This window comes from Brienomyrus brachyistius, chromosome 4, assembly GCF_023856365.1.
Source record: "Brienomyrus brachyistius isolate T26 chromosome 4, BBRACH_0.4, whole genome shotgun sequence".
Lineage (NCBI taxonomy): Eukaryota > Metazoa > Chordata > Actinopteri > Osteoglossiformes > Mormyridae > Brienomyrus > Brienomyrus brachyistius.
The window spans coordinates 40,369,317-40,396,739 of NC_064536.1; the positions used below are offsets into that span (position 1 = coordinate 40,369,317).

A 27,423-nucleotide genomic window follows, 5' to 3' on the forward strand; every position below is an offset into this window, starting at 1 on the left:
TATATAGCAGTTTGGCCAAACCAATTAACACACAAAAGGGATAAAACAAATAAGCACTACATATAACTAAACAAAGCAAAACACAGCTAAACCCCAACTCCCCCCTCTTGCCATGGCAGCACATGGTTCGCTCCTACTCCAGGGGTTGTCTTTTGAGACACCTCCGCCCTCAGCCACACCTTTACGCTGAATAAAAGACCATCCCCTGCAAATAAAGTAACTACAAACCAAAGAGATTAAACAATCACTGCACACAACCCTACAATATCAAAATATATATACACACACGCACTACACCTAACACCAAAGACAAAACACAACTAAAACCTATGAATTACTACTGTAAAGCAATTTAATTAGAAAATGCATACAAATACTGAACTAAGTTCTTACTGTGTGGCTGTAGCCATCACAAGGCCATGAACGGCTTTCTCCATCCCTGGATACACAGATCTCTTCATCCGCGTAGCTCACCCTCCGTTGCACCTGTTTGAATCAAAAGGAAGGTGGGCGGAGTCAGGGAAGAGGCGTTCATCCTGGCCAGGAGTCATGGCAACGAGGAGGGTAGGCGGAGTCATGACAGAGGCGCTCACCCTGGCCAGGAGTCATGGCAACGAGGAGGGTAGGTGGAGTCATGACAGAGGCGCTCACCCTGGCCAGGAGTCATGGCAACGAGGAGGGTAGGCGGAGTCATGACAGAGGTGCTCACCCTGGCCAGGAGTCATGGCAACGAGGAGGGTAGGCGGAGTCATGACAGAGGCGCTCACCCTGGCCAGGAGCCATAGCAGCAGGGGAGTTGGGTGGATCTGTGACATCCACCCTCACATCCTGTAGGACGACATTTCTGCTTTTCAGAATGAGTGTCTGTCTGAAATTATCTTCTACATCATGCTAATGATTTAGCTGCTCTATGCTCATCTGCAAGAGAAAAATGAGGATATAGCAGTTCAGAAAAAAACTTATTTGCTTCATTTGCTTGTATTTTAAACTCTGTGAGCAGGAATGATTCACCATGAAGACCAACAATCAATTATTTTACTATGAAATTATGTTTCTAAAATTATAAGATTCCAAATATTTATTCCTGGTAACAGCAGGACAAAAACTTTGATGCTCAAACTGTTTTCTTTTTTACAGACAACAAATACACAGAAAATGTATCACTGCACAAACAAGCTCTCTCAAAGATGATATCCTTTGATAGAATGTACAGGGGCTCACAGTTCTTCATTTCATGCTTTAACTTTTCATGTTACCAAAAATACCTATGACTCACATGTATGACAGGAAACCAAGCAAGATAAAGAATTTTTAAAAATCTGCTTTAGCTGCACCTGCAGTTCATTTAAGAACAATGAGACATCGACAGTAAACAGTGACGGATTTTGATGCCTTACTGTCAGAAGCCCGTCTTCTGTTGGTCTTGCTGTGGTTCATCAATGTCCCTCTGTGTCTTTGATGTATGCTGGAATTAGATATCTGACTCATACATCTGCCATCCCAGCACTGCTGAGTGCTGGTTTTGAATGTGGCCATAACTGTGTCTGTGTGCAGTTTGCAGGCTTCCTCTGTTCACATGGCATTTCTCCACCTTCCAGTGCCCTGCAATGGACTGACGTGCTGTTGAAGGTTTACCTCACTTTACACTGTGTGCTTCCTGCATTAGGGTCTAGAATCTGTCTTGATCCGATCTAGATTCTACATAATTATTCTAATGATGAAAACAGACGAATCTTCGACGCAACAGGGGGATCAAACAAATATACTTTTCATATAAGCAAAAACATAGTATAAATACACATCAACACTAATTCATGCATCATCTGTATTCATGCTGATATTTTAATTTCATTAATAAAGGAGTCTATCTTCCAATAGTTTATTTTCTGCTCAATAGACAAATAATAATAGAATGACATGCTGAAGTGATAAACTTTCAGCCTTGTGGTTTTGTCACTTCCTGTTTAAAGTGTCCACTCCCCCTTCACTCTGCCTGCTGTGTGTGAGAATAGAAACGACAGACAGTGAAGGTACAGAGGATGAGGAAGTGAGTGTCAGTCTCCACAGATCTGGGCTCAGTGACACACACACATATGGATCCTCTGATGCTCCTGTTTCTTCTCATTGCTGGGCTCACAGGTGAGTGTCACTCATTACAGTGGTACTGAGTAGAGATCTCTCTCCTGCTCCTCCCCACACTCTCAGCTGCAGGTTGGAGATGATGATGGAGATCTGTTGCTAGTTACATGATGATGTAATTGATGTGTTCTTGGAAATAATGAATACTTTTTCAATTTTAACAAATTTCACATTTTTGCATACAGTGGTTATCACGATGAATCACTTATATGGATCAAATACTTGGGACAGATTAATTCTTGTACAAATATTGTTTTGATAATTTGTCTGTCGTAATCAAGTAGTCAGCTTTCACTGTTCATTTTTGGTCTTTTTTACTGCAGTAGTTATTTTCTTTGTTTACTTTACTTTGATCATCCTACTTTGCCCTGCGGTAACCCATCTGCTTCTGGCTAGCTACTTGAGGCTAGCACAGAAAACAAGACTGGAAAAACAAAGTCATTTTCTTTCAATAACAAATATAGAATAATCAAAACTTATGATAAACCACCAAAAACAAGACCACGGAGATGCAGCAGCAAAACTACAGTGAGCGGTTTGAAACAATGTAACATTCTGAAATTTGTGCTGTGTGTTGCGTCGGGGCAGGCAAGCAGGCAATGGAAGCCTTATTGACGAGAGACAGACTCAGGACAGGGAGCATGAGAACGTCAATGACAGACCTAGGGGAGACAGCCTAGCACACAGACTAAATACACAGAACTAAAGGGACGGAAACGCAGAACGGCTGAGAACAATCAGGAATTCACACGAGGATGATAAGGGGGTGTGGCATACAGGAGTATCGTACGAGCAGGTCATGACACTGTGTAAAAAAATTCTATTGAGTTGAATATTTATGAGGGGCGGCATGGTGGTGCAATGGTTAGCACTGTTGCCTCGCACCTCTGGGACCCGGGTTTGAGTCTCCGCCTGGGTCACATGTGTGTGGAGTTTGCATGTTCTCCCCATGTCGTCGTGGGGTTTCCTCCGGGTACTCCGGTTTCCCCCCACAGTCCAAAAACATGCTGAGGCTAATTGGAGTCGCTAAATTGCCCATAGGTGTGCATGTGTGAGTGAATGGTGTGTGAGTGTGCCCTGCGATGGGCTGGCCCCCCATCCTGGGTTGTTCCCTGCCTCGTGCCCATTGCTTCCGGGATAGGCTCCGGACCCCCCGCGACCCAATAGGATAAGCGGTTTGGAAAATGGATGGATGGATGGATGGCTGAATATTTATGTACAGTATTATAGCATATTCGAATTATGCACAGTTCAGTAATTTAATTTGTACGGTACAGTAATTCGAAAAGCGTTTGAAAGAGCTGTACTGTATTTTGACATCGTCAATAAAATTCAGTGAATAGTGACTGTATAGCGTCAGTTTTATTACCTTATATTCATGTAAAAATATACAAATCTCAATTAGATGATAATCTTCTTAAGACATAAAGAGAAAACATGTGTTATAATGATAATCCGCTTACAGTATAGTGATCAATTTCGCCCAGAGAGACGTGATCACTATAGGCGTCTTCCACTATAATTCCAAAAGAAATTATCTTTGTGAAGTGTTTGCAAACTATTTATGGAACAGTGATATTTAAGACATGACCAATTTATCATGAATCAATTTATTGATATTGTTTAGTATAACATTTAAATATTCTGTGTGATGTTGTCATGTCTTCCTTTTAGTGATCAAGCAGTATAAATACTCTGTTAGTGCTCATAAAATGCCCTTGTCTTTTGTACCCTGTGATTTTCTGTGAGGGTGACAACTGATCTGACTGGGGTCATTTCAGTTTGCATGGTCTCCCTGTGGTTACGTTGGTTTCCTCTCAGTTCTCTGGTTTCCTCCCACAGTACAAAGACACGTGGTTCAGGTGAATTGGTGCCTCTAAAAGTGCCCACAGTGACTGTGTGTAAGTGTTTGCTCTGTGACAGACTGGCATCCTGTCCTGGGTGTTCCCCTGCCTTGTGTCCTGTGCTGCCTCAGATCAGCTCCACGCTCCCTGTACTGTATTGACCCTTTACTGGGTAAGCATGTGGAAGATGGATGGCTGAACTAAAATATTGAACATTTTTTACATATCATTCACAAGTCAAATATTACAGAACTAGGTATATTTATAAATACAGTCTGTGTGGTCATCACACAAAATGATGAGCCCATTCATTCACCTCCCCTGTGCCTTATTACCAGTGATTTAAGGTTCTGGTTTTCCTCTCAGGCCTTCCCACACACTCCCAAACTCTGATAAACAAATGTGACCCTAATCCAAGTATTACACAATCAAAAAAACAGGGTTGGGCCCGTTGGGCATCAGGGCTGGTGTGGTGCTGAGGCGCCGCCCGCCGCATTGTGACACTTGGGTCCCAACTTGAGGTGACCCATCCGGGTAGGCCTGTGGAATGTCTTGTCTCTCTGACAAGATGACCATCTCCCTCTGCTGTCGGGGAAGCTTTAGAAACTCTGCATTTCAGTGGTGACATTCTCTAGGGTAGCCAAATCTCTGTAGCTGGATATAACTACTTTTGGCCTGGTCGCTCTGACAGCTGCCATACTCGGAGTAGCTATTGCTGTGGCGGATCGGCTCCTCCCGATGGTGTATGATATCACCCCTTTCAACGACCATATTATGAGACTCAGGCTAAGGCAGTCCTTTGGTGTTTTGTCTGTTGTCTTAGTGTATGCTCTGACTGTGCTGAGAGATGTTATTTTATTTTCTTAATAATAAACTTGAGATCCCATCCCATCCAGGGTGAGCCCTTGCCTTGTGTCCTGTGTAATAGTACAGATGTGACTGTACCGTGTTTCTATAAAGCATGTAAAACTTTACTGTTCATATCCAACCTCTTATTCAGCTCTTTGGTCCAGCTGGCTCTGTATGTAGGACTGAGCTGATCGGTGCTGCTGTTGATTATCAAGGTGGTTTTACTTCAGTCAGAATAGATTCACTGTTTTGTTCTTCAGGTTTAAATGTGATATGTGTGACTGACAGACACACTGGTGTATTATATGTCTGACAGGTGGGAGCAGGTTCTGGATGCTGTACTGAAAGCTGGGACTGGTGTGTTTTATCTGATTTGCACCATCATCGCCATTCAGCTGCACTGGACCTCCTGTAAAAAGAGGGAACCAATCAGAGAGAAGCAGAGGGTCTCCCTGGATCAGAGGAAGCTGGCAGAGGAGATGACCTTCATAGAGCAGAATGAGTCAGACGAGCTGTAAAATAAACGGTTATGCTAACTGCAGTGAGGCCTCTCTCACTAGGCCCTGCTCAGTCTGTACAGTCATAGCATGAGAGTCAGTTAAACACAGAGGGGTTGATTATTTGCTGGGAACCTGTACAACCACGTATTGGCCACTTATTCACAAGTGCTTTGCTGCCACCTGCTGGTTAATGTTTCATAATAGTTATCTAGTGAAGGTAAGACTGGATTTTATTAAATTGTCTCTTAATTCTGAAAAAATACGGTACTATGCAAACGTCTTGGGCCATCAAAGAAAATGTTTAATGCTATTTATCTGGGTTGTATATATTTGCTCAGAACAAAAACACAATTATCATAAAAATATATGCAAATTAAAAGTAACAATAAAAACTAACAAGAATTTCTTCTTTTCTCCAAAAAGTTACTGATGCCTTCTTGGATCGCTAGATGAACCACGCTTTGGTTCCTAAACCTCTCCTCAGGGGCACCTCAGCCATTCCATGTATTTGTAAAATTTCACCACCAGCTCAATTAATTAATTTAATTATTAAACAAATGTTAATGATGCATTGATTAGCCATAGGAGGTGTGTTAATGGTCAAGTCAAAAATATATGGGTCTATTGGATGGTTGGTGAAAAATACTGTAGTGACTTTAGAAGAGATTTTGAAATGACTGGGCTGCCACACTTTGATGGACAAAATATTATAATTCTAGACGAAGATGAAGATCATTTGAACATCATTTTCTTTGACAGCCCAAGACTTTTGCACAGTTTTGTATATATGTCTTTTATACTGGTCATTATTTGCTTTAATACATGATTAATAAATTGCTACTTTACAAAACATTTAGTATTTTCCTGAAATTGGTAATTATTAAAAACGAATTTCACAAACTTAAATGGTTTGGGGTTTTTAGGTCACGCCTCCTCGTCAGAGCCCAGCAATCAGGGACTCTTTTAGAGAGTGATGTAATCAGGACCACCCACTTTTCAATCTGCTGTACAAATACACCAGCTTGTGTCTGCTAACAACAGCCTGTACATATCAGATAAGGAGGAAACAGTATCACATATATATTGGCCAACATCAAATGAAAATGTAACACACGAAAACAGGACCGCCCACTTATCACTCTGCGTAAAATCACACCAGCTTGTCTCAGCTGACAGCAGCCTCACATATCAGCTAAGGAGGAAGACGGCATATCAAAAGTATAAAGAAAGACACCATCAAATGAAAATATCCCTGTGTGATCTATTGGTTTCTGCTTTCACTCCCATTAAATGACAGTAAGTCTAGTTGCTGTCCGTGGTGCATAAAACCTGGATCAGTAAATTCCAAATGAAACTTCTTTACCTGATTTAACTGTAACTCACTTATTTTGTTGGCAATGATGCTTTGTTGAGTCTAGAAAGGCGCAAAGAGGGTTACAGATAATTTAATTTAAGTAGTTTTACTTAAAAACCAAAAAGATTTGAACAATCAGTTCAACTTTGAACTATAGTGCTTCACAAAAGTAAAATCCATCCAGTTAAATCTCTTTACCCCCAAGTCAAGAAGGAATCAAATGCAGAAGCACATTGTGGGAGACACAAGGTGCAGACACATTAAAAGCACTTTTTTGTGTGAACATTATAAAACAGATTGATACACATTAAGCAGTCTGTAACTTTACATCCAGACGTACATCAGTCAGAAAAAGCAGGCGATGACCATCCCATCCAGCAGCTTCATCTCTGATTGTACAGAATCCCTTGTCAGGGTAACTTCTGAAGTCATGACTAAACTAATTTCCAGCTCTGCCTTCAGCTTCATCGGTTAGATTAAATTAGGAACTAAACTAAACTAGGAGGGAAATACAGTCAAGCTACTTAAGTAGCTGAATTTTGTGTATCCACTAGAGGGCAGCCACACATAGATTCCCTTATGAATGGTTCTGATGCTTCAGGAAAGCACTGCACAGAGACCCAGGTATGCCAGTGAGGAACGGATAAAGAGCAGACGGATCCACCAACTAGCTGTAATATGTAGCATTTCAATTGAATTTAAACAAATAAATATAACAGTGTCAGAGTGTCAGATCCATGTGAATTTTTATCATTGATGAACTTTGAAAGCCTGAATATAACTGAGGAGGCCCACGGACCCCATTATGTGTGAAACACTATTGTGGTGCTGAGAGAAACACAAACAGCTCTCAGTCTGATAGGACTGCTGATAAGACCCACATGAAGTGAATCACCTGACTTTGCCCCCCCAGGACACCCCCACCCCTGTTATACAGACACCTTCCTAACGGACCTCTTGATTTGTACTGATCCACAGGTATTAAAAGGACCTACTGCAGTGACATTTTAAAACTGTATAAAACATAATAAAGACTGAAACAAAGGCCTGAGGTCAGACCCTCTGCATGTAGCACACAGTGTTTCTGCAGAGTCTCACACTCACATCCTGTATAACGACATTTCTGCTTTTCAGAATAAGTCTGATTTCACTGCTCTTTGCTCATTTGCAATATGAGGAAGTAACAGTTTAGAAAATAACTAGACTTATTTGATTAATTTGTTTGTAGCTCTGTGAGCATGAATGATTCACTGTGAAGACCAGCTATCAATAATTTTGCTATAAAATCATGTTTCTAAAATGATAAGGTTCCAGATGTAATTAAAATATTTATTCCTGGTAAGAGCAGGACAAAAGCCGCATCAAACTGTTTTCCTTTTTACAGACAAGAAATAGACAGAAAATGCATCAGTGGACAAACAGTTTATGAAAATCAAAGATAGATGGATGATTTTTAAACATTTAAAACCCACAAAAAGGGAGGCAGTGATGTTAAGGAGAGTCAGGAAGTGAGTGTCAGTCTCCACAGATCTGAGGGCAGTGAGATACACATAAGGCTCCTCTGATGCTCCTCTTCATCCTCTTCTTCACTGATGGGCCTCCAGGTGAGGATCACTTACTCTGGGACTCCACCATTCAGCATAGTTAAGATGAAGATAAATTTTGCACAATATACTTACTACATCTGTATGTTCATATTCATATTGTTCCATGAAGTTTTATCACTTCCCGATAATGGTCTGTGGTGGTAGCATGTTGACTGACTGATTTTAGAATTGACTGCAGTCTTCTTTGTGTCCACTATGTGGCAGCAGTATACAGGAAATATCTTATTCTGTCACAGCTGCTGGTGTGTGTATAAATTCACATACTCTGATAACAAGTAATTCTGCCTCCAACTGTTTGTCAGGGACCTGGGAGGAATGAATTACATGCCGACTGTACATACAACAGAGATGGGCTGTTTGTCAGGGACCTGGGCAGGAATGAATTACATGCCGACTGTACATACAACAGAGATGGGCTCCTGGGAGAACTTTGCCAGAAGTTGAAACACGACTTTAAGAATGACACTGATCCAGAAGTGGATGGTTTAGGTCCAGAGAGTAAAAATCCAGTCCTGGATTTTGTTTCAAACAACTAGTTGTGTAAAGTGCCACAGACACAGAGTACTCAGCTGGTTGGTTGAAACTAAATCTTGGTCTGGATTTTTACTTTCTGGACCTGAACTATCCACTGCTGCACTGACGCCCACCTTCTTGGGGGAGGGAGTCAGTCCAGACCAGGTCCCGCCCCCCAGCTAATAGGCTCCCTGGAAGCTGAAGGGTGTTCCAGCTAGACAGTGCTAAGTGATCTGAGTAATGGGGGGAGCACGGACACAACAGAGGGGGAAGTACCCCACCCCCCCCAGGAAGTAGAAGCGGAGGGTGAGGACAGCTCACTTAATTATCAATCACTGTTTCTCAGTGGTGCTATACTTTGTCTCTCTCGCTGACAGTTTCTTGCTGATGTAGAGCCCTGGGCACTGCTCTTCCTCCTGCTCTTCCTCCCCCCCTGCCCCCAGACACCCTCCCTCCCCCAGTGGCACACACCCCATGGCAGTGCTGCTGGCCTCCTCAGCACATGCAGGGCTGCCCTTATAGAGCCACACATGCCACAGCCAGTCACTGCTGTAAAGGACGACGTTGGTCAGGTGGGCTGTGGTCTGTCAGTAGGTGACACAGAAGACAGCAGAACTCGTATCAGCCAATCAGAGAGGAGAAAGTGGGTTTTTCATTGGACTCCTCAATCACAGATAGAGACAGATAAACAATGCAGTTTTGGAGAATCAGGAAGTGAGTGTCAGTCTCCACAGATCTGAGGGCAGTGAGACACACATAAGGCTCCTCTGATGCTCCTCTTCATCCTCTGATGGGCCTCCACGTGAGAATCACTTACTTCAGGATGGTTATTTCTTCACTTCGTGTTTATAATGACTAACAGCAGATATCCCAGGAAAATGTATAAATTAACTATAACTTGACAGCATGTAGTTCAACCCTTAACTGTGTATGAGCCCTTCAATGGACGGACATCATATGGATTAATGTCGGGTTGGAGGTTATATTCAGAGTACAGGCAGTCATCAGGTTACAAACCAGATCGGTTCCCAAAGTCCGTCTTTAAGGTGAATTTGTAGGAAAGTCAGAAAAGTAAATGCAGTACATGATAATAATTATCATTATTATTACTGCTATACAGTAAAAAACAAACATACAGTATTGTACTTCCAGCCAGCAAGCCGCTGAAGCCGTGCAATGATTTCAGGAGCGTCATTAATGGCGCATCTGTTTGTTATTACAAACCATTGCATTTAGCCCAAATTTTTTATATAAAAGGCTTCATGGCAGTCCGATCGTAAGTATGAGCTGTCTATAAGTCGGCCTTCCTTAACTCGGGGACTGCCTGTAAAGACATCTGGGCTGACTGACTGGTTTTAGAATTGATTGCAATATTTTATTTGTCTACTATGTGGTAGCAGTACACAGAAATGTTCTAATTCTATCATTACAGCTGCATGAAGGACTGACAAAGTCTGCAGATATTCTGACATATTGCAGTACCACCATATCTGTACCCGTAATCAAAACAGTGACAGTGAGAAAATCATTTGTGTTTTTATACACTGACACACATTTTTACAATGTGGTCTTATGGACAACATTGACTGCCATATATTACTAATAAGGGGCGGCATGGTGGTGCAGTGGTTAGCATTGTTGCCTCATGCCTCTGGGACCCGGGTTCGAGTCTCCACCTGGGTCACGTGTGTGGAGTTTGCATGTTCTCACCATGTCGTCGTGGGGCTTCCTCTGGGTACTCCGGTTTCCCCCACGGTCCAAAAACATGCTAAGGCTAATTGGCGTTGCTAAATTGACCATGTGCGAGTGAATGGTGTGTGAGTGTGCTCTGCAATAGGCTGGCCCCCCATCCTGGGTTGTTCCCTGCCTTGTGCCCATGGCTTCCAGGATAGGCTCCCCGCAACCCAGTAGGATAAGCGGTTTGGAAAATGGATGGATGGATTATTAATACCCCTATGACTGTGTGAACTTTTATATGTAATACAACTTACAAATGTCATGATGTACCAAACAGGACTTAAAGATGGATGAGAAAAAGCAACAAAGAACCTCAAATAATTTTTCAAATGTTTATTGTTTTACACAAGTAGCAAAGGGGTTCATAATAAAATAAAATATGCTGGCCTATAAAAAAACAAAAATTCACAAGAGACAAAATGAAAAGCAAACAAACAGCAGGACATGACAAACTTTTTGTGGTCAACCATTTCTTTAAGAAATCGGTATGGGCACAGAACCTGCTCAGTATTTGGAGGGGAGCGTCTGTAAAAGCACAAAAAAGGAACACGTTCAGCAACGGTCTCTGCAAGGGGATTCAAACCCACACGCTTTAGCGTTCGGACACCTACAAATTGTACAAATGAGAAACTTTAAAAATTACAAGCTAACGTTAGCTGGCTCACTGGAGAAGCTCTGCAATAAGGGGAAACGTGTCTAATTTACCCCGTTTAAGCTACCATTAGCTAACTAGGTAACAGCTACCATAACTCCAAAGTTTAACTGAGATGTCAAGAAAATCAGTTACTAGCATACTTGACATTGCAACATTTAGTCCGAGCCATTACAAATGTAAACCACATAATAAAATTTGAAATATACACGCCAATACGGTAAATAATAACCTTAACAACACCATATTCGCTGCAGCCTCCCGGATCCTCGTCTTCCGGGTCGTTTGCAGGGTGCGCGTGACGTCAGAGGCAGAGCGTGCAAATGACAGAGAGTACGCGTGCTGCAGCTCGTACTGAATAGTAGCGACAAACGAAATACTTTGGTGTACGGCAGAGGTGCAGAGTTTGCTGGAAATTTTGACGGACTACAGTATCCAGGAACAACTAGATGCAAAATACAAGAAGTCCGAGATATCTGTTAAAATACGGGGCTACCTTCTTATATGTGCAGCACGATTCAATTGTATTCGCTTAGTTGCTTACTGGATAAATCTGAGGGCTGTGTGTCAATGCACGCAAGACAACCCCAGATAAGTCGCAAAATAAGGACAATCAGGATATTCTGTGCAGTAGTGCTGTTCTTCAACACAAAAGACAACGCATGAAACAGAAAAGCACAACACAGAAAGTAGCACGGTGATAACGAAAGCGTGTTCAGGCCTGAAACTTTAAGTGCAATGTGTGCGCTGATCTGAGAGGCAGTCATACTAAGCCACAGTGAGTACACCCACAGAGGCGATCCTACTGGGCCTCTTGTTTTCGTATTGATCCACAGAAATTAAAAGGACCTAATGCAGTGGCACTTTAAAAACTGTATAATGCATAATAAGGACTGAAACAAAGGCCTGAGGATAGACCCTCTGTATGCAGCACAGTCTCACATCAAGTAACTGAAAATATGTCTGCTACTTTATACTCGTGCATAATAGAAATATGCAGGGCTGCCAATTCTAACGTATGTGACGTGACACACGCTCTCTGACTCTCGCACTCATGCCAGAGATCTTTCTTTTTATTATTTTTTTACTTTTTTTAATTATGCATGCAAGAGATCTTAAGACAAGTCTATATTATTCCATTATGAACCTAAAATTTGCGGCATCAAAAGTGCTGTGGTAGTTTCAAACCATACTGACTACAACTAATGAAGCTACCCTGTGAGCTAAAATGATATTTTGTAAAGACCAACTATCAGTTATTTTATGTTGCTAAAATAAGATTTCAAATATTCTTAAAATATCTGTTCCTGTAAACAACAGAACAAAGACAACATCAACAATGTTTTCCTTTTAACTGATAAGAAATACACAGAAAATGCATCAGTGGACAAACACACATCGTAAAGATTATAACCTCTGACAGTATGTACTGGCCCTCACTGTTTTCTGCAGTGTCTCTCCCTCTCAGCTCTTCATTTCACACTTTATTTTTGTTTCTGCAGAAAATAGCTGTGAGTTACATGAATGACACAGGAAACCAAGCAAACTGACTTAAATTTTTAAAATATTCCCCCTGCACTTGCATGTTCGCCCCATGTCGGTGTGGGGTTTTCTCTGGGTTCTCCTGTTTCACCCCACAGTCCAAAAACATGCTGAGGTGAGTTGGAGTTACCATATTGTCTGTAGGTGTGCATGTGTGTGAATCGTGTGTTTGCCCTGCAATGGGTTGGTGCCCCATCCTGGGTTATTCCCTGCCTTATGGCCATAGCTTCCCAGATAGGCTGTGGACCCTCATGACCCTGCACAGGACAAGTGGGTATAGAAGATGGATGCATGGATGGATAATATTAATGGATATTAACTGGATACTGTCGTTCATGAAGTCTTCTTTACTCCGGCTGAAATTTTAATTTTATTACTGAAGGAGTCTATGCATTGATAGTTTATGTTCTTGAGTAACAGAAATGTTATGACTTGATGAAGCACTAGACATTCAGCCTTATGATTTTATCACTTCCTGTGTAAAGTGTCCACTCCCCCTTCACTCTGCCTGCTGTGTGTGAGACTAGAAACGACAGAGACAGTGAAGGTACAGAGGATGAGGAAGTGAGTGTCAGTCTCCACAGATCTTGGCTCAGTGACACACACACGTATGGATCCTCTGATGCTCCTGTTTCTTCTCATTGCTGGGCTCACAGGTGAGTGTCACTCATTACAGTGGAACTGAGTAGAGATCTCTCTCCTGCTCCTCCCCACACTCTCAGCTGCACTTTGGAGATCATGATGGAGATCTGCTGCTAGTTATAATAATGTGGTCCTGGATATTTTGAGTACTTTTTGATATTTAACAAATGACACATTCTTGCATACAGTGGAAGCCACTTATTGTGATCACGGTAATATGGATCAAATGCTTGGCACAGAGCCATTCCTGTACAAATACTGTTTAGATAATTCAGTTATAGTAATCAAGCAGTCTGCTAACACTGATCATTTTGGGTCCTTTTCGACATGACGACCTATAGAAAAAATGAAAACGGAGGTAGTAATTCTTTTTTTATATATAATGTAATTTCACTTTGATCGTCCTGTAACTTTGCCTTGCGGTAACCTGCCTGCTTCTGGCTAGTTACCTAAGGCTAATGCTGCGTGCACAGAAAACATGAAAATGTGCTGTGAAAATAAAAATGTATTGAACTGAATATTTATGTACAGTACTGTACTGTATTATAGCGTATTTGAATTATGCACAGTTCAGTAATTTAATTTGTACAGTACTGTAATTTGAAAAGCGTTTGAAACAGCTGTACTGTGTTTTGACATCGTCAATAAAATTCAGTGAATAGTTACGCTGTGCAGTTTATTACCTTATATTCATGTAAAAATATACAAACCTCAATTAGATAGTAATCTGCCTGAGGCATAAAGAAGAAGAAAAAAATTGGTTATACCGATCATCCACTTATAGTGATCAATTTTGCCCAGACAGACGTGATATAAACAGTTTCCACTGTAATTTCAAAAGAGAAACATATACCTCATGAATTTCTAATTTCGTTTTTTTTTAAAAGCAGATTTCATTTCCTTTTTAAAGTGCTTGCAAACTATTTCAGTAACAGTGATATTTAAGACATGACCAATCTATGGACGACTACATGGGGTTAAATATGATAAGTAATATGTTAAGAAATGTCAGTTTATTTGACAAACATTTACATATGCATGTTGTAATGGGCTGATATTCATAAACATTTCATTGCTATGCAAATCTTTGAGTGTTTTATCTGTGTGTTCAGGTCCTCCAGGGCTGTCAGTGGACAAACAGGAGGTGACGGGTGTGGATGGAGACAGTGTCAGTGTTCAGTGTTACTATGGAAACAACAGAAGACATAGGATGTGGTGTAAGATTGGGGGCTCCTGTGCATCAGAGAGATCAGTGAGTTTGGATGGGAGGCCTGTCCTGATCAGGGATGACACAGTAAATAAAGTCCTCAGTGTGACAATGAGTGGGCTGGAGAGGAAGGACACTGGCTGGTATTGGTGTGCTGCTGGAATCCTGCAGATCCCAGTTCATATTACTGTTAAACGTAAGTAATTCATTTAAATCTGCATGTGAATCATTTATGCTTGAATATAAATAGATAAAAACTAATTAACCCTACAGTTTCCTTCATGAAGGGGATCTGTGCTTCTTTGTGGGGATAGTCCCCTATTTTCAGATATTGTGAAATAAGGTAATTTATTGGGATTGTAGTTTCTATGCTAGTGGCACGGTGGTCCAGTAGGCGGCGCTGTTACTTAACACCTCCATGTTTAGGGGTTTGAATCTGGCTTCTGCTCTGTGTGTGTGGAGTTTGCATGTTCTCCATGTGCTGTGTGGGTTTCCTCCCGCAGTCCAAAGACATGAAGTCAGGCTAAATGGTGTCTCTAATAGAGAGTGTGTGTCTATGTAGCCTATGACTGACTGGCATCCTGTCCAGGATGTACTCCATCCCTGTGCCCTGTCCTGCCTGGGATAGGCTCCAGGCCCCACATCCCTGACCAGGAGAAAGGGGTAGAAGATAGATGGGTGGATGGCTGTAGTTTTATGTGTCTATGAATGTATGAATGTAAAACATTTAGTTGAAACACTTCTTCAACTGGCCAATAGGGGGCTGAAACATTAGTTGCACTAAAGCCGAAAGGAGGCTGGAAAAAGGAACATAGATGACAGACAGATTTGGGAAGCATTCCGTATTTTCAGACTGTAGCATTTACTTTTAGTTGATTTTCCATCTGTCGTTCTCATAAGCATTATTGCTACTTAAAAAGATGAAATTTCTTGTGACATTATTTGATACTGAGAGGAAGAATATGTTTTTAAGAAATACTTGAAAGTCATCTGAAGTGTGAAATCGACACAAGAAAGATCTGGATGCAAATGCATTTAATCCTTTTCTCTTTGTGTTACTTGTTTGTCCTTCTATGCTGTGGGCCAGTGGCGCAATGGATAACGCGTCTGACTACGGATCAGAAGATTCTAGGTTCGACTCCTGGCTGGCTCGGCCATTTCTTTCCTTTACTCTAATGCCTTCTGCTTTAGCCGCTCCATGCTACCAACGTCTTGGCTTCCTCACATCAGCTGCAGACAGGGAGCTCACAAGAGGCAAGCTGCATGGTGTCCCATATGGTCTAGCGGTTAGGATTCCTGGTTTTCACCCAGGCGGCCCGGGTTAGACTCCCGGTATGGGAATTGTACTTATCGTTGACTGCACCCCTGCAACTGATCTTTATAACTTTTGTTGGTTACGAAATGCAATTTATACAGAAAAAAAATATCTTACCCGTGGTGAAACAGCCAAATGCAAATGCGTTTAATCCTTTTCTCTTTGTGTCACTTGTTGAGCCCCGCACTGGACAGAACCGGGACAGTGCAGAGATTATGATAAGGCATATTTGCAAAGTGTTGCGTATTTTCCAAGTCCTTCACAGATTTGTGTTAGTTGACTTTCTATTGATTGTTTATATATTAATGATTTCGGTTATACCTTGAAGATAAGTCTTACTCCTAGTACGGTTTCCTTATGTTTCAGTGATGTGTGCATCATAATTATGACAGGGATAGGACATGAGTCTAATTTTTCCTGAACAGGTCAGGAATTATCTATATATTGCAAAGCATTTTTAGAGAAATCACTGCTAAATATGGTCTTTGAGGAAATCAAGCATTTGTAGTCAATTATGTAATAAGAGAGACAGGGGAAGAAGGGGGGGATTCAATGAAGCAGGTGCTGTTATTTAGCTGGATTTAAGACTGTGACGAAGGGTATTGACACTTTCGTCAACGAATAAAAACGAGACGAAAATGTTTGCCGGGGACGAGATATACAATCAGAACTAATGTAGTTCGCATACAGGGATATTCAACTAAAATTTAAAGTCAGAGAAATTTTCTAGAAGCAAAGGTCTGGAAGATCATAATGTCTAACTATTTAGTATGACATATATTTAAATAACCTATTAGTTGTATGAACACTGCATCTAATCAATAACTGACTGGCAAATCAAATTAATTCAGTACAATTCAAAAAGTTTTCGACAATATTTGTCATGTGACGTAGAACTGAACATATATGCATAAAGTTTTCTCATTTACTAAATAAAAGTAGGGCTGCATTTCATCCATCCATCCATCCATTTTCCAAACCGCTCATCCTATCGGGTCGCGGGGGGTCCGGAGCCTATCCCGGAAGCAATGGGCACAAGGCAGGGAATAACCCAGGATGGGGGGCCAGCCCATCGCAGGGCACACTCACACACCATTCACACACACGCATGCGCACCCACGGGCAATTTAGAAACTCCAATTAGCCACGGAAACCCCAAGACGACATGGGGAAAACGTGCAAATTCCACACACATGTGACCCAGGAGGACACGAACCCGGGTCCCAGAGGTGTGAGGCAACAGTGCTAACCACCATGCCGCCTCCATCTTCAAATATTTATTTAAATATTTCTGTTTTAATATTCAGAGAGAACAGGCCTGGTGGCATTATAGCCTACGCATTTTGAAGTGATTTAATTTTGCACTAATGGCACTAGAGATTTTACAGTTCTCAGTTTCCGGGGTAAACAAACACAAGTTTGTGTTTCAAATAGGAGAGAAATCTGTGTATTTGTTTACTGCACAGTCAGACCTTAATACCATCCTTTAACATTGCTTTCATTTCATCTTGGTGAATATAGTGCAACCACCCATCCATTTTCCAAACCGCTTATCCTAATGGGTCGCGGGGGGTCCGGAGCCTATGGTGAATATAGTGACTTTCAGAAATCGAAGTGAAACTTTAAACATTATACTTAGCACTTTTAATTTTAGACGACTAAATCAACTGAAGTTTTAGTTCACTGTAATTATGATATTTAGTCAACTAAAAGTAAAATTATGATTGAAACTAAATGAGAAAATTAGCAAAACTTTTCAGGAAGAGTTTTATGTTTTCTCATTTAAGGCATATTGGAAACTACCAGGCTGCAGACGTGAAAACCTGCCTTTGCCATACCGGGAGCGGAACCCGGCCCGCCAGGCTACAGGGATGTCTACTTTTGTCAGCTGGCTGACATGCGATTTTCATTGCGGATAAATCTGCACAATGCTTTACATGCATGTAAGAGTTTTATTACCTTGTAAACAGTCTGTTGGGTTTGAAAACTGCCCCAGTGCTTTTGATGTAGCTAATTTGGGGCTTAAAGTGGAAGAATATATATTTACCATAACACTTCTTGCAACAGCATGAAAGTCGGAAAGCGTGAGTGTCACGCCAAATGCGTGCAAGGTCGCCACCCTGTGGATGAATCAGGAATCGCTGGACCGTATGGAAGCTCCGCGCCTCTAAACACGTGACCCAAAGAGGAAACAATAGAAACGCCTTATCGCGCCTCCGGTCGGACGATCTTCGGCTTTAAGTCAAACAGTCGTTTCACCTGTAATGGCTCACCATTGGCCTGCACCGCTGAAATGTTTCAGGACTGTCCCGCGCGCGATAGGGGTGATAGGCACAATAATGCTTCAAATCAATTTGCATCCAATGGGGCAATTTAGCCAGGGTCTCTGCGATAAACGCAGGACCGTTGTCTGTGGTGATTTTAGATGGAATGCCCCATTGCAGAATCACCTCCTTTAGCAGACATTTAGCCACGCTCAGAGCATCAGGGCGACGGCAAGAGAATGCCTCCACCCATCTGGAAAACAGATCTACAATCACCAAGCAATACTTATATCCCCTGCACGGCGTTAGCTCAATGAAATCCATCTGCAGGTGATCGAATGGGCTTTGAGGACTCGGGGTCACTGCAGGGTCGGTTGGAGTGCCCTTTCTCACACTGAATTTCATGCACACCATACACTTCCCGGAGAATTGGGCAGCAGCTGCGGCAAACCCAGGGGCATGCCACACCCGAGTCAGCTGCCACCATCCCGACACGAGACACATGATCCAGGCTGTGAGGGACCAAGCAGTAACGTAATTAAAGAAACAGAGCTTTATTGACCCCCGAAATGCAAACAATAACAAACTCAAAACCTTAATAACTGGGCCCATAAAAGAGGCCAACAAAAACAAACATGGCATAATTTTACAAAGCAAAACAGTAACTGAAGCAAACTGACCTTTCTAATATGGTAACATGAGGGAACATATATAGCAGTTTGGCCAAACCAATTAACACACAAAAGGGATAAAACAAATAAGCACTACATATAACTAAACAAAGCAAAACACAGCTAAACCCCAAACTCCCCCCTCTTGCCATGGCAGCACATGGTTCGCTCCTACTCCAGGGGTTGTCTTTTGAGACACCTCCGCCCTCAGCCACACCTTTACGCTGAATAAAAGACCATCCCCTACAAACAAAGTAACTACAAACCAAAGAGATTAAACAATCACTACACACAACCCTACAATATCAAAATATATATACACACACGCACTACACCTAACACCAAAGACAAAACACAACTAAAACCTATGAATTACTACTGTAAAGCAATTTAATTAGAAAATGCATACAAATACTGAACTAAGTTCTTACTGTGTGGCTGTAGCCATCACAAGGCCATGAACGGCTTTCTCCATCCCTGGATACACAGATCTCTTCATCCGCGTAGCTCACCCTCCGTTGCACCTGTTTGAATCAAAAGGAAGGTGGGCGGAGTCAGGGAAGAGGCGTTCATCCTGGCCAGGAGTCATGGCAACGAGGAGGGTAGGCGGAGTCATGACAGAGGCGCTCACCCTGGCCAGGAGTCATGGCAACGAGGAGGGTAGGTGGAGTCATGACAGAGACGCTCACCCTGGCCAGGAGTCATGGCAACGAGGAGGGTAGGTGGAGTCATGACAGAGGTGCTCACCCTGGCCAGGAGTCATGGCAACGAGGAGGGTAGGCGGAGTCATGACAGAGGCGCTCACCCTGGCCAGGAGTCATGGCAACGAGGAGGGTAGGTGGAGTCATGACAGAGGTGCTCACCCTGGCCAGGAGTCATGGCAACGAGGAGGGTAGGCGGAGTCATGACAGAGGCGCTCACCCTGGCCAGGAGCCATGGCAACGAGGAGGGTAGGCGGAGTCATGACAGAGGCGCTCACCCTGGCCAGGAGCCATGGCAGCAGGGGAGTTGGGTGGATCTGTGACACTCACCCTCACATCCTGTAGGACGACATTTCTGCTTTTCAGAATGAGTGTCTGTCTGAAATTATCTTCTACATCATGCTAATGATTTAGCTGCTCTATGCTCATCTGCAAGAGAAAAATGAGGATATAGCAGTTCAGAAAAAAACTTATTTGCTTCATTTGCTTGTATTTTAAACTCTGTGAGCAGGAATGATTCACCATGAAGACCAACAATCAATTATTTTACTATGAAATTATGTTTCTAAAATTATAAGATTCCAAATATTTATTCCTGGTAACAGCAGGACAAAAACTTTGATGCTCAAACTGTTTTCTTTTTTACAGACAACAAATACACAGAAAATGTATCACTGCACAAACAAGCTCTCTCAAAGATGATATCCTTTGATAGAATGTACAGGGGCTCACAGTTCTTCATTTCATGCTTTAACTTTTCATGTTACCAAAAATACCTATGACTCACATGTATGACAGGAAACCAAGCAAGATAAAGAATTTTTAAAAATCTGCTTTAGCTGCACCTGCAGTTCATTTAAGAACAATGAGACATCGACAGTAAACAGTGACGGATTTTGATGCCTTACTGTCAGAAGCCCGTCTTCTGTTGGTCTTGCTGTGGTTCATCAATGTCCCTCTGTGTCTTTGATGTATGCTGGAATTAGATATCTGACTCATACATCTGCCATCCCAGCACTGCTGAGTGCTGGTTTTGAATGTGGCCATAACTGTGTCTGTGTGCAGTTTGCAGGCTTCCTCTGTTCACATGGCATTTCTCCACCTTCCAGTGCCCTGCAATGGACTGACGTGCTGTTGAAGGTTTACCTCACTTTACACTGTGTGCTTCCTGCATTAGGGTCTAGAATCTGTCTTGATCCGATCTAGATTCTACATAATTATTCTAATGATGAAAACAGACGAATCTTCGACGCAACAGGGGGATCAAACAAATATACTTTTCATATAAGCAAAAACATAGTATAAATACACATCAACACTAATTCATGCATCATCTGTATTCATGCTGATATTTTAATTTCATTAATAAAGGAGTCTATCTTCCAATAGTTTATTTTCTGCTCAATAGACAAATAATAATAGAATGACATGCTGAAGTGATAAACTTTCAGCCTTGTGGTTTTGTCACTTCCTGTTTAAAGTGTCCACTCCCCCTTCACTCTGCCTGCTGTGTGTGAGAATAGAAACGACAGACAGTGAAGGTACAGAGGATGAGGAAGTGAGTGTCAGTCTCCACAGATCTGGGCTCAGTGACACACACACATATGGATCCTCTGATGCTCCTGTTTCTTCTCATTGCTGGGCTCACAGGTGAGTGTCACTCATTACAGTGGTACTGAGTAGAGATCTCTCTCCTGCTCCTCCCCACACTCTCAGCTGCAGGTTGGAGATGATGATGGAGATCTGTTGCTAGTTACATGATGATGTAATTGATGTGTTCTTGGAAATAATGAATACTTTTTCAATTTTAACAAATTTCACATTTTTGCATACAGTGGTTATCACGATGAATCACTTATATGGATCAAATACTTGGGACAGATTAATTCTTGTACAAATATTGTTTTGATAATTTGTCTGTCGTAATCAAGTAGTCAGCTTTCACTGTTCATTTTTGGTCTTTTTTACTGCAGTAGTTATTTTCTTTGTTTACTTTACTTTGATCATCCTACTTTGCCCTGCGGTAACCCATCTGCTTCTGGCTAGCTACTTGAGGCTAGCACAGAAAACAAGACTGGAAAAACAAAGTCATTTTCTTTCAATAACAAATATAGAATAATCAAAACTTATGATAAACCACCAAAAACAAGACCACGGAGATGCAGCAGCAAAACTACAGTGAGCGGTTTGAAACAATGTAACATTCTGAAATTTGTGCTGTGTGTTGCGTCGGGGCAGGCAAGCAGGCAATGGAAGCCTTATTGACGAGAGACAGACTCAGGACAGGGAGCATGAGAACGTCAATGACAGACCTAGGGGAGACAGCCTAGCACACAGACTAAATACACAGAACTAAAGGGACGGAAACGCAGAACGGCTGAGAACAATCAGGAATTCACACGAGGATGATAAGGGGGCGTGGCATACAGGAGTATCGTACGAGCAGGTCATGACACTGTGTAAAAAAATTCTATTGAATTGAATATTTATGAGGGGCGGCATGGTGGTGCAATGGTTAGCACTGTTGCCTCGCACCTCTGGAACCCGGGTTTGAGTCTCCGCCTGGGTCACATGTGTGTGGAGTTTGCATGTTCTCCCCATGTCGTCGTGGGGTTTCCTCCGGGTACTCCGGTTTCCCCCCACAGTCCAAAAACATGCTGAGGCTAATTGGAGTCGCTAAATTGCCCATAGGTGTGCGTGTGTGAGTGAATGGTGTGTGGGTGTGCCCTGCGATGGGCTGGCCCCCCATCCTGGGTTGTTCCCTGCCTCGTGCCCATTGCTTCCGGGACGGGCTCTGGACCCCCCGCGACCCAATAAATTAAGCGGTTTGGAAAATGGATGGATGGATGAATGGATGGCTGAATATTTATGTACAGTATTATGCTGTATTATACCATATTCGAATTATGCACAGTTCAGTAATTTAATTTGTACGGTACAGTAATTCGAAAAGCGTTTGAAAGAGCTGTACTGTATTTTGACATCGTCAATAAAATTCAGTGAATAGCGACTGTATAGCGTCAGTTTTATTACCTTATATTCATGTAAAAATATACAAATCTCAATTAGATGATAATCTTCTTAAGACATAAAGAGAAAACATGTGTTATAATGGTAATCCGCTTACAGTATAGTGACCAATTTCGCCTAGAGAGACGTGATCACTATAGGCGGCTTCCACTGTAATTCCAAAAGAAATTATCTTTGTGAAGTGTTTGCAAACTATTTCTGGAACAGTGATATTTAAGACATGACCAATTTATCATGAATCAATTTATTGATATTGTTTAGTATAACATTTAAATATTCTGTGTGATGTTGTCATGTCTTCCTTTTAGTGATCAAGCAGTATAAATACTCTGTTAGTGCTCATAAAATGCCCTTGTCTTTTGTACCCTGTGATTTTCTGTGAGGGTGACAACTGATCTGACTGGGGTCATTTCAGTTTGCATGGTCTCCCTGTGGTTACGTTGGTTTCCTCTCAGTTCTCTGGTTTCCTCCCACAGTCCAAAGACACGTGGTTCAGGTGAATTGGTGCCTCTAAAAGTGCCCACAGTGACTGTGTGTGAGTGTTTGCTCTGTGACAGACTGGCATCCTGTCCTGGGTGTTCCCCTGCCTTGTGTCCTGTGCTGCCTCAGATCAGCTCCACGCTCCCTGTACTGTATTGACCCTTTACTGGGTAAGCATGTGGAAGATGGATGGCTGAACTAAAATATTGAACATTTTTTACATATCATTCACAAGTCAAATATCACAGAACTAGGTGTATTTATAAATACAGTCTGTGTGGTCATCACACAAAATGATGAGCCCATTCATTCACCTCCCCTGTGCCTTATTACCAGTGATTTAAGGTTCTGGTTTTCCTCTCAGGCCTTCCCACACACTCCCAAACTCTGATAAACAAATGTGACCCTAATCCAAGTATTACACAATCAAAAAAACAGGGTTGGGCCCGTTGGGCATCAGGGCTGGTGTGGTGCTGAGGCGCCGCCCGCCGCATTGTGACACTTGGGTCCCAACTTGAGGTGACCCATCCGGGTAGGCCTGTGGAATGTCTTGTCTCTCTGACAAGATGACCATCTCCCTCTGCTGTCGGGGAAGCTTTAGAAACTCTGCATTTCAGTGGTGACATTCTCTAGGGTAGCCAAATCTCTGTAGCTGGATATAACTACTTTTGGTCTGGTCGCTCTGACAGCTGCCATACTCGGAGTAGCTATTGCTGTGGCGGATCGGCTCCTCCCGATGGTGTATGATATCACCCCTTTCAACGACCATATTATGAGACTCAGGCTAAGGCAGTCCTTTGGTGTTTTGTCTGTTGTCTTAGTGTATGCTCTGACCGTGCTGAGAGATGTCTCATTGAGGGAGACATTTTACTCGCAACATTGCTCAGTGGTTGATGGGTACCCATGAGGTGATGCTCCTTTGGTCATGGGTGACTTCATTGTGAACACAGGCACTGACAGGGAAGGCTTTGAGGATTGTGTCGGTCCCCATGGGTCTGGAGAATGGGGCGACAGTGGCTCCATATTCCTTGACATTGCGAAAGGTCAGAGGCTACAGGTTGCGGAATCCTGGTTCCAATGCCCTAAGCCGCATTATTGGACTTTGTACTCCAATGCTGGTGGTGCGGCAAAGGAGATCAATCACATCCTCGAGGGCAGACCCTGGAGGATCCTGCAGGGTCTACAGAAGCATCCAGTTTGTGAACCACAGATTTGTTGTTGCTATTCTGAAGATCTGTTAGATCCAGTAGGCTAAGATCCAGTACCTACTAGGAGAATGAGGCTGGACTTGGCAAGGCTCCAAGATCAAGCTGTTCTGATGAGTTTGCATGCAGTTTGAGGAATTTGCAGACTTGGGTGCGACTGCTGACTGTAATGTGATGTGCGAGACCTTCCCTGGTACGACTCTGAAGGTTGCTGAGGGTTTTGTTGGTGTGGCTGGTGTTTTCAGAAGGAGGTATTTCACCAAGAGGAGTCATAGCGCATGATTTGGTGGCAACTCCAGTGTCTACCTGAAAAGGAGGGCTGTGAGGGCTCTAAGGGCAGATAAGGATGTGTTTGTAAGACAAATTTGTGAGCAGGTGACACATCATTTGTGGTCTAATGACCCACACCCTGCTTACAGAGGGATTGAAGTATTACGTATATCTGAATCTGTTCCTCAGAGACTTGCAGTCAGGGCGGGTGATGGAACGGTCCTTACGGATGACGCTGCAGTTGTGACCTGCTGGGCCGGCTACGTTGAGCAGTTGTTTAAAGCTGACCCTCCAGCTAGGATGTTGGACATCTCTGGGTCTACAGTTCTAAAAGAAGATCCTCCAATCAGCTGTGAACCACCCAGTCTCACTGAGATTGCATGGGTGGTGAATCAGCTGGGGGTGGGGAAGGCTGCAGGGGTCTGTGGTATCTGTGTTGAACTTCTCCAGGCTGGTGGTAAGGCTGTCCTCCCGGCACTGCAGGCAGTCTTTGCTTCCATTTGGCAGTCAGACATCATCCTAACTGACTGGAAAACGGGACTTATAGTCCCTGTCTGGAAAGGGAAGGGTGATCACCTGGATTGTGGTAACTACAGGCCGATAACACTGCTCTCACTGCCGAGTAAGGTCCTTGCTAGGATTAACAGGATTCGTGATCACTTGCTCACCTATCAGTGGCCAAAGCAGTCTAGTTTTACACCTAAGAAGTCTACCATTGGCCGCATCCTTGCACTGAAAGTTCTCATTGAGTGTAAGCACGAATATCAACGGAGGTTCTTTGCAGCTTTTGGTTTAGTTTCTTAAGGCGTTCGATTCAGTTGATCGAGTTGTCCTGTGGGACATCCTGAGATTTTGCGGGATCCCCCTACAGCTTCTGGATGTCATGGCCGGCCTGTACATTGGTACAGTGAATGCTGTACAGAGTGGAGGAAGAACCTCTACATTCTTCCCAGTTGATTCTGGGGTTTTCCAGGGATGTGTTCTTGCTCCTACTCTGTTCAATGCTTGCATGGACTGGGCGTTGGGCAGGGATGTGGGGTCCAGTGGTTATGAGGCATTTGTTGGTGAAGTAAGATTTACTGCTCTTGACTTTGCTGTGCTGTGATCTTTCTGGAGTCAATGGAAGCTCAGCTCGGGGCTCACCGGAGACTGAGTGAGGAGTCTGAGTTTCTGGGATTGCAGGTGTCCTGGATAAAGACCAAGATCCAGGCTTTTAATGATTTCTAAGGCACAGCCATCAATTGTGTGTCTGTCTGCAGGGGAATATCGACCTTGTCGAGAGATTTACCCGCCTCAGCAGCGACATTCATGTCTCTGGTGAATCTTCCTATAAAGTCAGCAGACGGATTAGAAAAGCATGTGGGGTCGTGAGGTTGCTGGAAAGGGGCGTGTGGCATTGCCAATATCTCTGCAAGAGGACGGGGGTTCAAGTCTTGAGAGTCCTGGTGCTCCCTGTGTTGCCCTATGGCTATAAGAGATGGACGCTATGCAGTGAGCTGAGACGAAGACTGGACTCCTTCGGTACCGTGTCTCTTCAGAGAATCCTTGGGTACCACTGATTTGACTTTGTGTCGAATGAGCGATTACTAGAGGAGCCCTGAATGAGGGACATTATCTGCATTGTGAGGAAGTTGTCAGTTACGGCACTATGGACATGTGGTGCGTTTCCTTGAGGGTGATCCGGGTCACAGGATCCTCAATGCTGTGGACCCAAGCGGCTGGACCAGGCCAAGGGGATGCCCATGCAGCACCTGCCTGCGGCAGGTGGATGGCCATTTCCGGAGGGTGGGACTGGACAGTGTATCTGCCTGGAGGATCGCTGGCCGGGATCCCGGGGAGTTTCGCTGTGTGGTGGGTGCAGCAACATGCTGCATCAGCGCATACTCCCCAACTTGACCTGACCTGACCTGATCGTGGTGTGGAAAATGTGAATTCAGTTGGTTGTTCTCCCTGCAGGTGCTGACAGTGTGTCCACAGGTGGATGGGTGACTGTTCGCAGTGGAAGATCTGTCACCATTCCATGTTTCTATGGTGACAGATATAAAACTCATGTGAAAAAATGGTGCAGAGGGTATAATGTGAGGTCATGTACTCCCATAGTACACACTGACTCTCCACAGGAGGGTAAAGTGTCAATCAGAGATGATCCTGACCAGTGAGTCTTCACTGTGACCATCAACAATTTGACAGCTGGGGACTCTGGTTGGTTCTCATGCTTTGTAAATATCAGTGGAGGTTCAGATGTTCGAGATTGGGTTTACCTGTCAGTAACTGAAGGTAAGATGCCTGAAGGTAAAATATCTGACCAGACCTATATAAGCATGAATGCAAATGTTCATTTTATGAGTTAAAATGACTGTAAAGTATTTATTTGTAAATAAGGATGGAATTAAAATAAATACAAGGAATGAATCAGCCAGTGTTAAACTGCATTTTTGTAAATTAAAGTCCAAATATACATATTTATCACTTATGTAATAAATAAAATCAGAGAAGTAACAGTACCAGTTTAAATGGGCTACATCAGGGGTCCTGCAACTTTCAGGGATAAATTTGAAGTTTTCATCCATCCATCCATCCATCCATCCATCCATATCCTGTAACCACTTGTCCTGTTCAGGGTCGCAGGGTATCCAGAGCCTATGAGTGGAAGGCAGGGAACAACCCAGGATGGGGCGCCAACCTATCGCAGGGCACGCACACACAGACACACACACACACACACACACACAGACCTGTACTCATATCTTTGTGGGGACCATCTATTCATATCTATGGGCAAAACCTTATTCCCAACAATGAAAACCTTGATCCCTACCCAGTCCTAGCCTGGACCATAAGTAACCAAACAAAATACACAAGAAAATGGTCCCCACAACATCAAAATAACTGGTTTTTATT

General features: G+C 43.0%; 2 protein-coding genes and 2 non-coding genes across 8 annotated transcripts in view; all 4 read left to right on the plus strand.

Moving 5' to 3' along the window:
- LOC125739743 (polymeric immunoglobulin receptor-like) overlaps positions 1–27,423 on the plus strand; it is a 136,790-nt gene that overhangs the window by 1,183 nt on the left and 108,184 nt on the right. For 3 of the 5 annotated variants that reach the window (XM_049010193.1, XM_049010199.1, XM_049010200.1), the window contains exons 1-4: positions 11,529–11,973; positions 12,698–12,852; positions 13,265–13,393; positions 14,492–14,782. In XM_049010193.1, the coding sequence (XP_048866150.1) occupies positions 13,348–13,393; positions 14,492–14,782 (337 nt within the window). In that variant the 5' untranslated portion in view covers positions 11,529–11,973; positions 12,698–12,852; positions 13,265–13,347. Of the gene's footprint in view, positions 1–1,137; positions 2,140–11,528; positions 11,974–12,697; positions 12,853–13,264; positions 13,394–14,491; positions 14,783–27,423 lie in introns of those variants that run through there. The other 2 variants (XM_049010198.1, XM_049010197.1) reach the window with 1 other exon arrangement.
- LOC125739749 (proline-rich protein 36-like) overlaps positions 14,780–27,423 on the plus strand; it is a 28,367-nt gene continuing 15,723 nt past the window's right edge. Inside the window, exon 1 of the mRNA XM_049010223.1 lies at positions 14,780–14,929. The gene's annotated coding sequence lies outside the window, so the exon portion shown is untranslated. The remainder of the gene's footprint in view (positions 14,930–27,423) is intronic.
- trnar-acg (transfer RNA arginine (anticodon ACG)) lies at positions 15,667–15,739 on the plus strand. Its single transcript has one exon. It is a non-coding gene; the product is annotated as a tRNA-Arg (tRNA).
- Positions 15,856–15,927, plus strand: trnae-uuc (transfer RNA glutamic acid (anticodon UUC)). The gene has a single exon. It is a non-coding gene; the product is annotated as a tRNA-Glu (tRNA).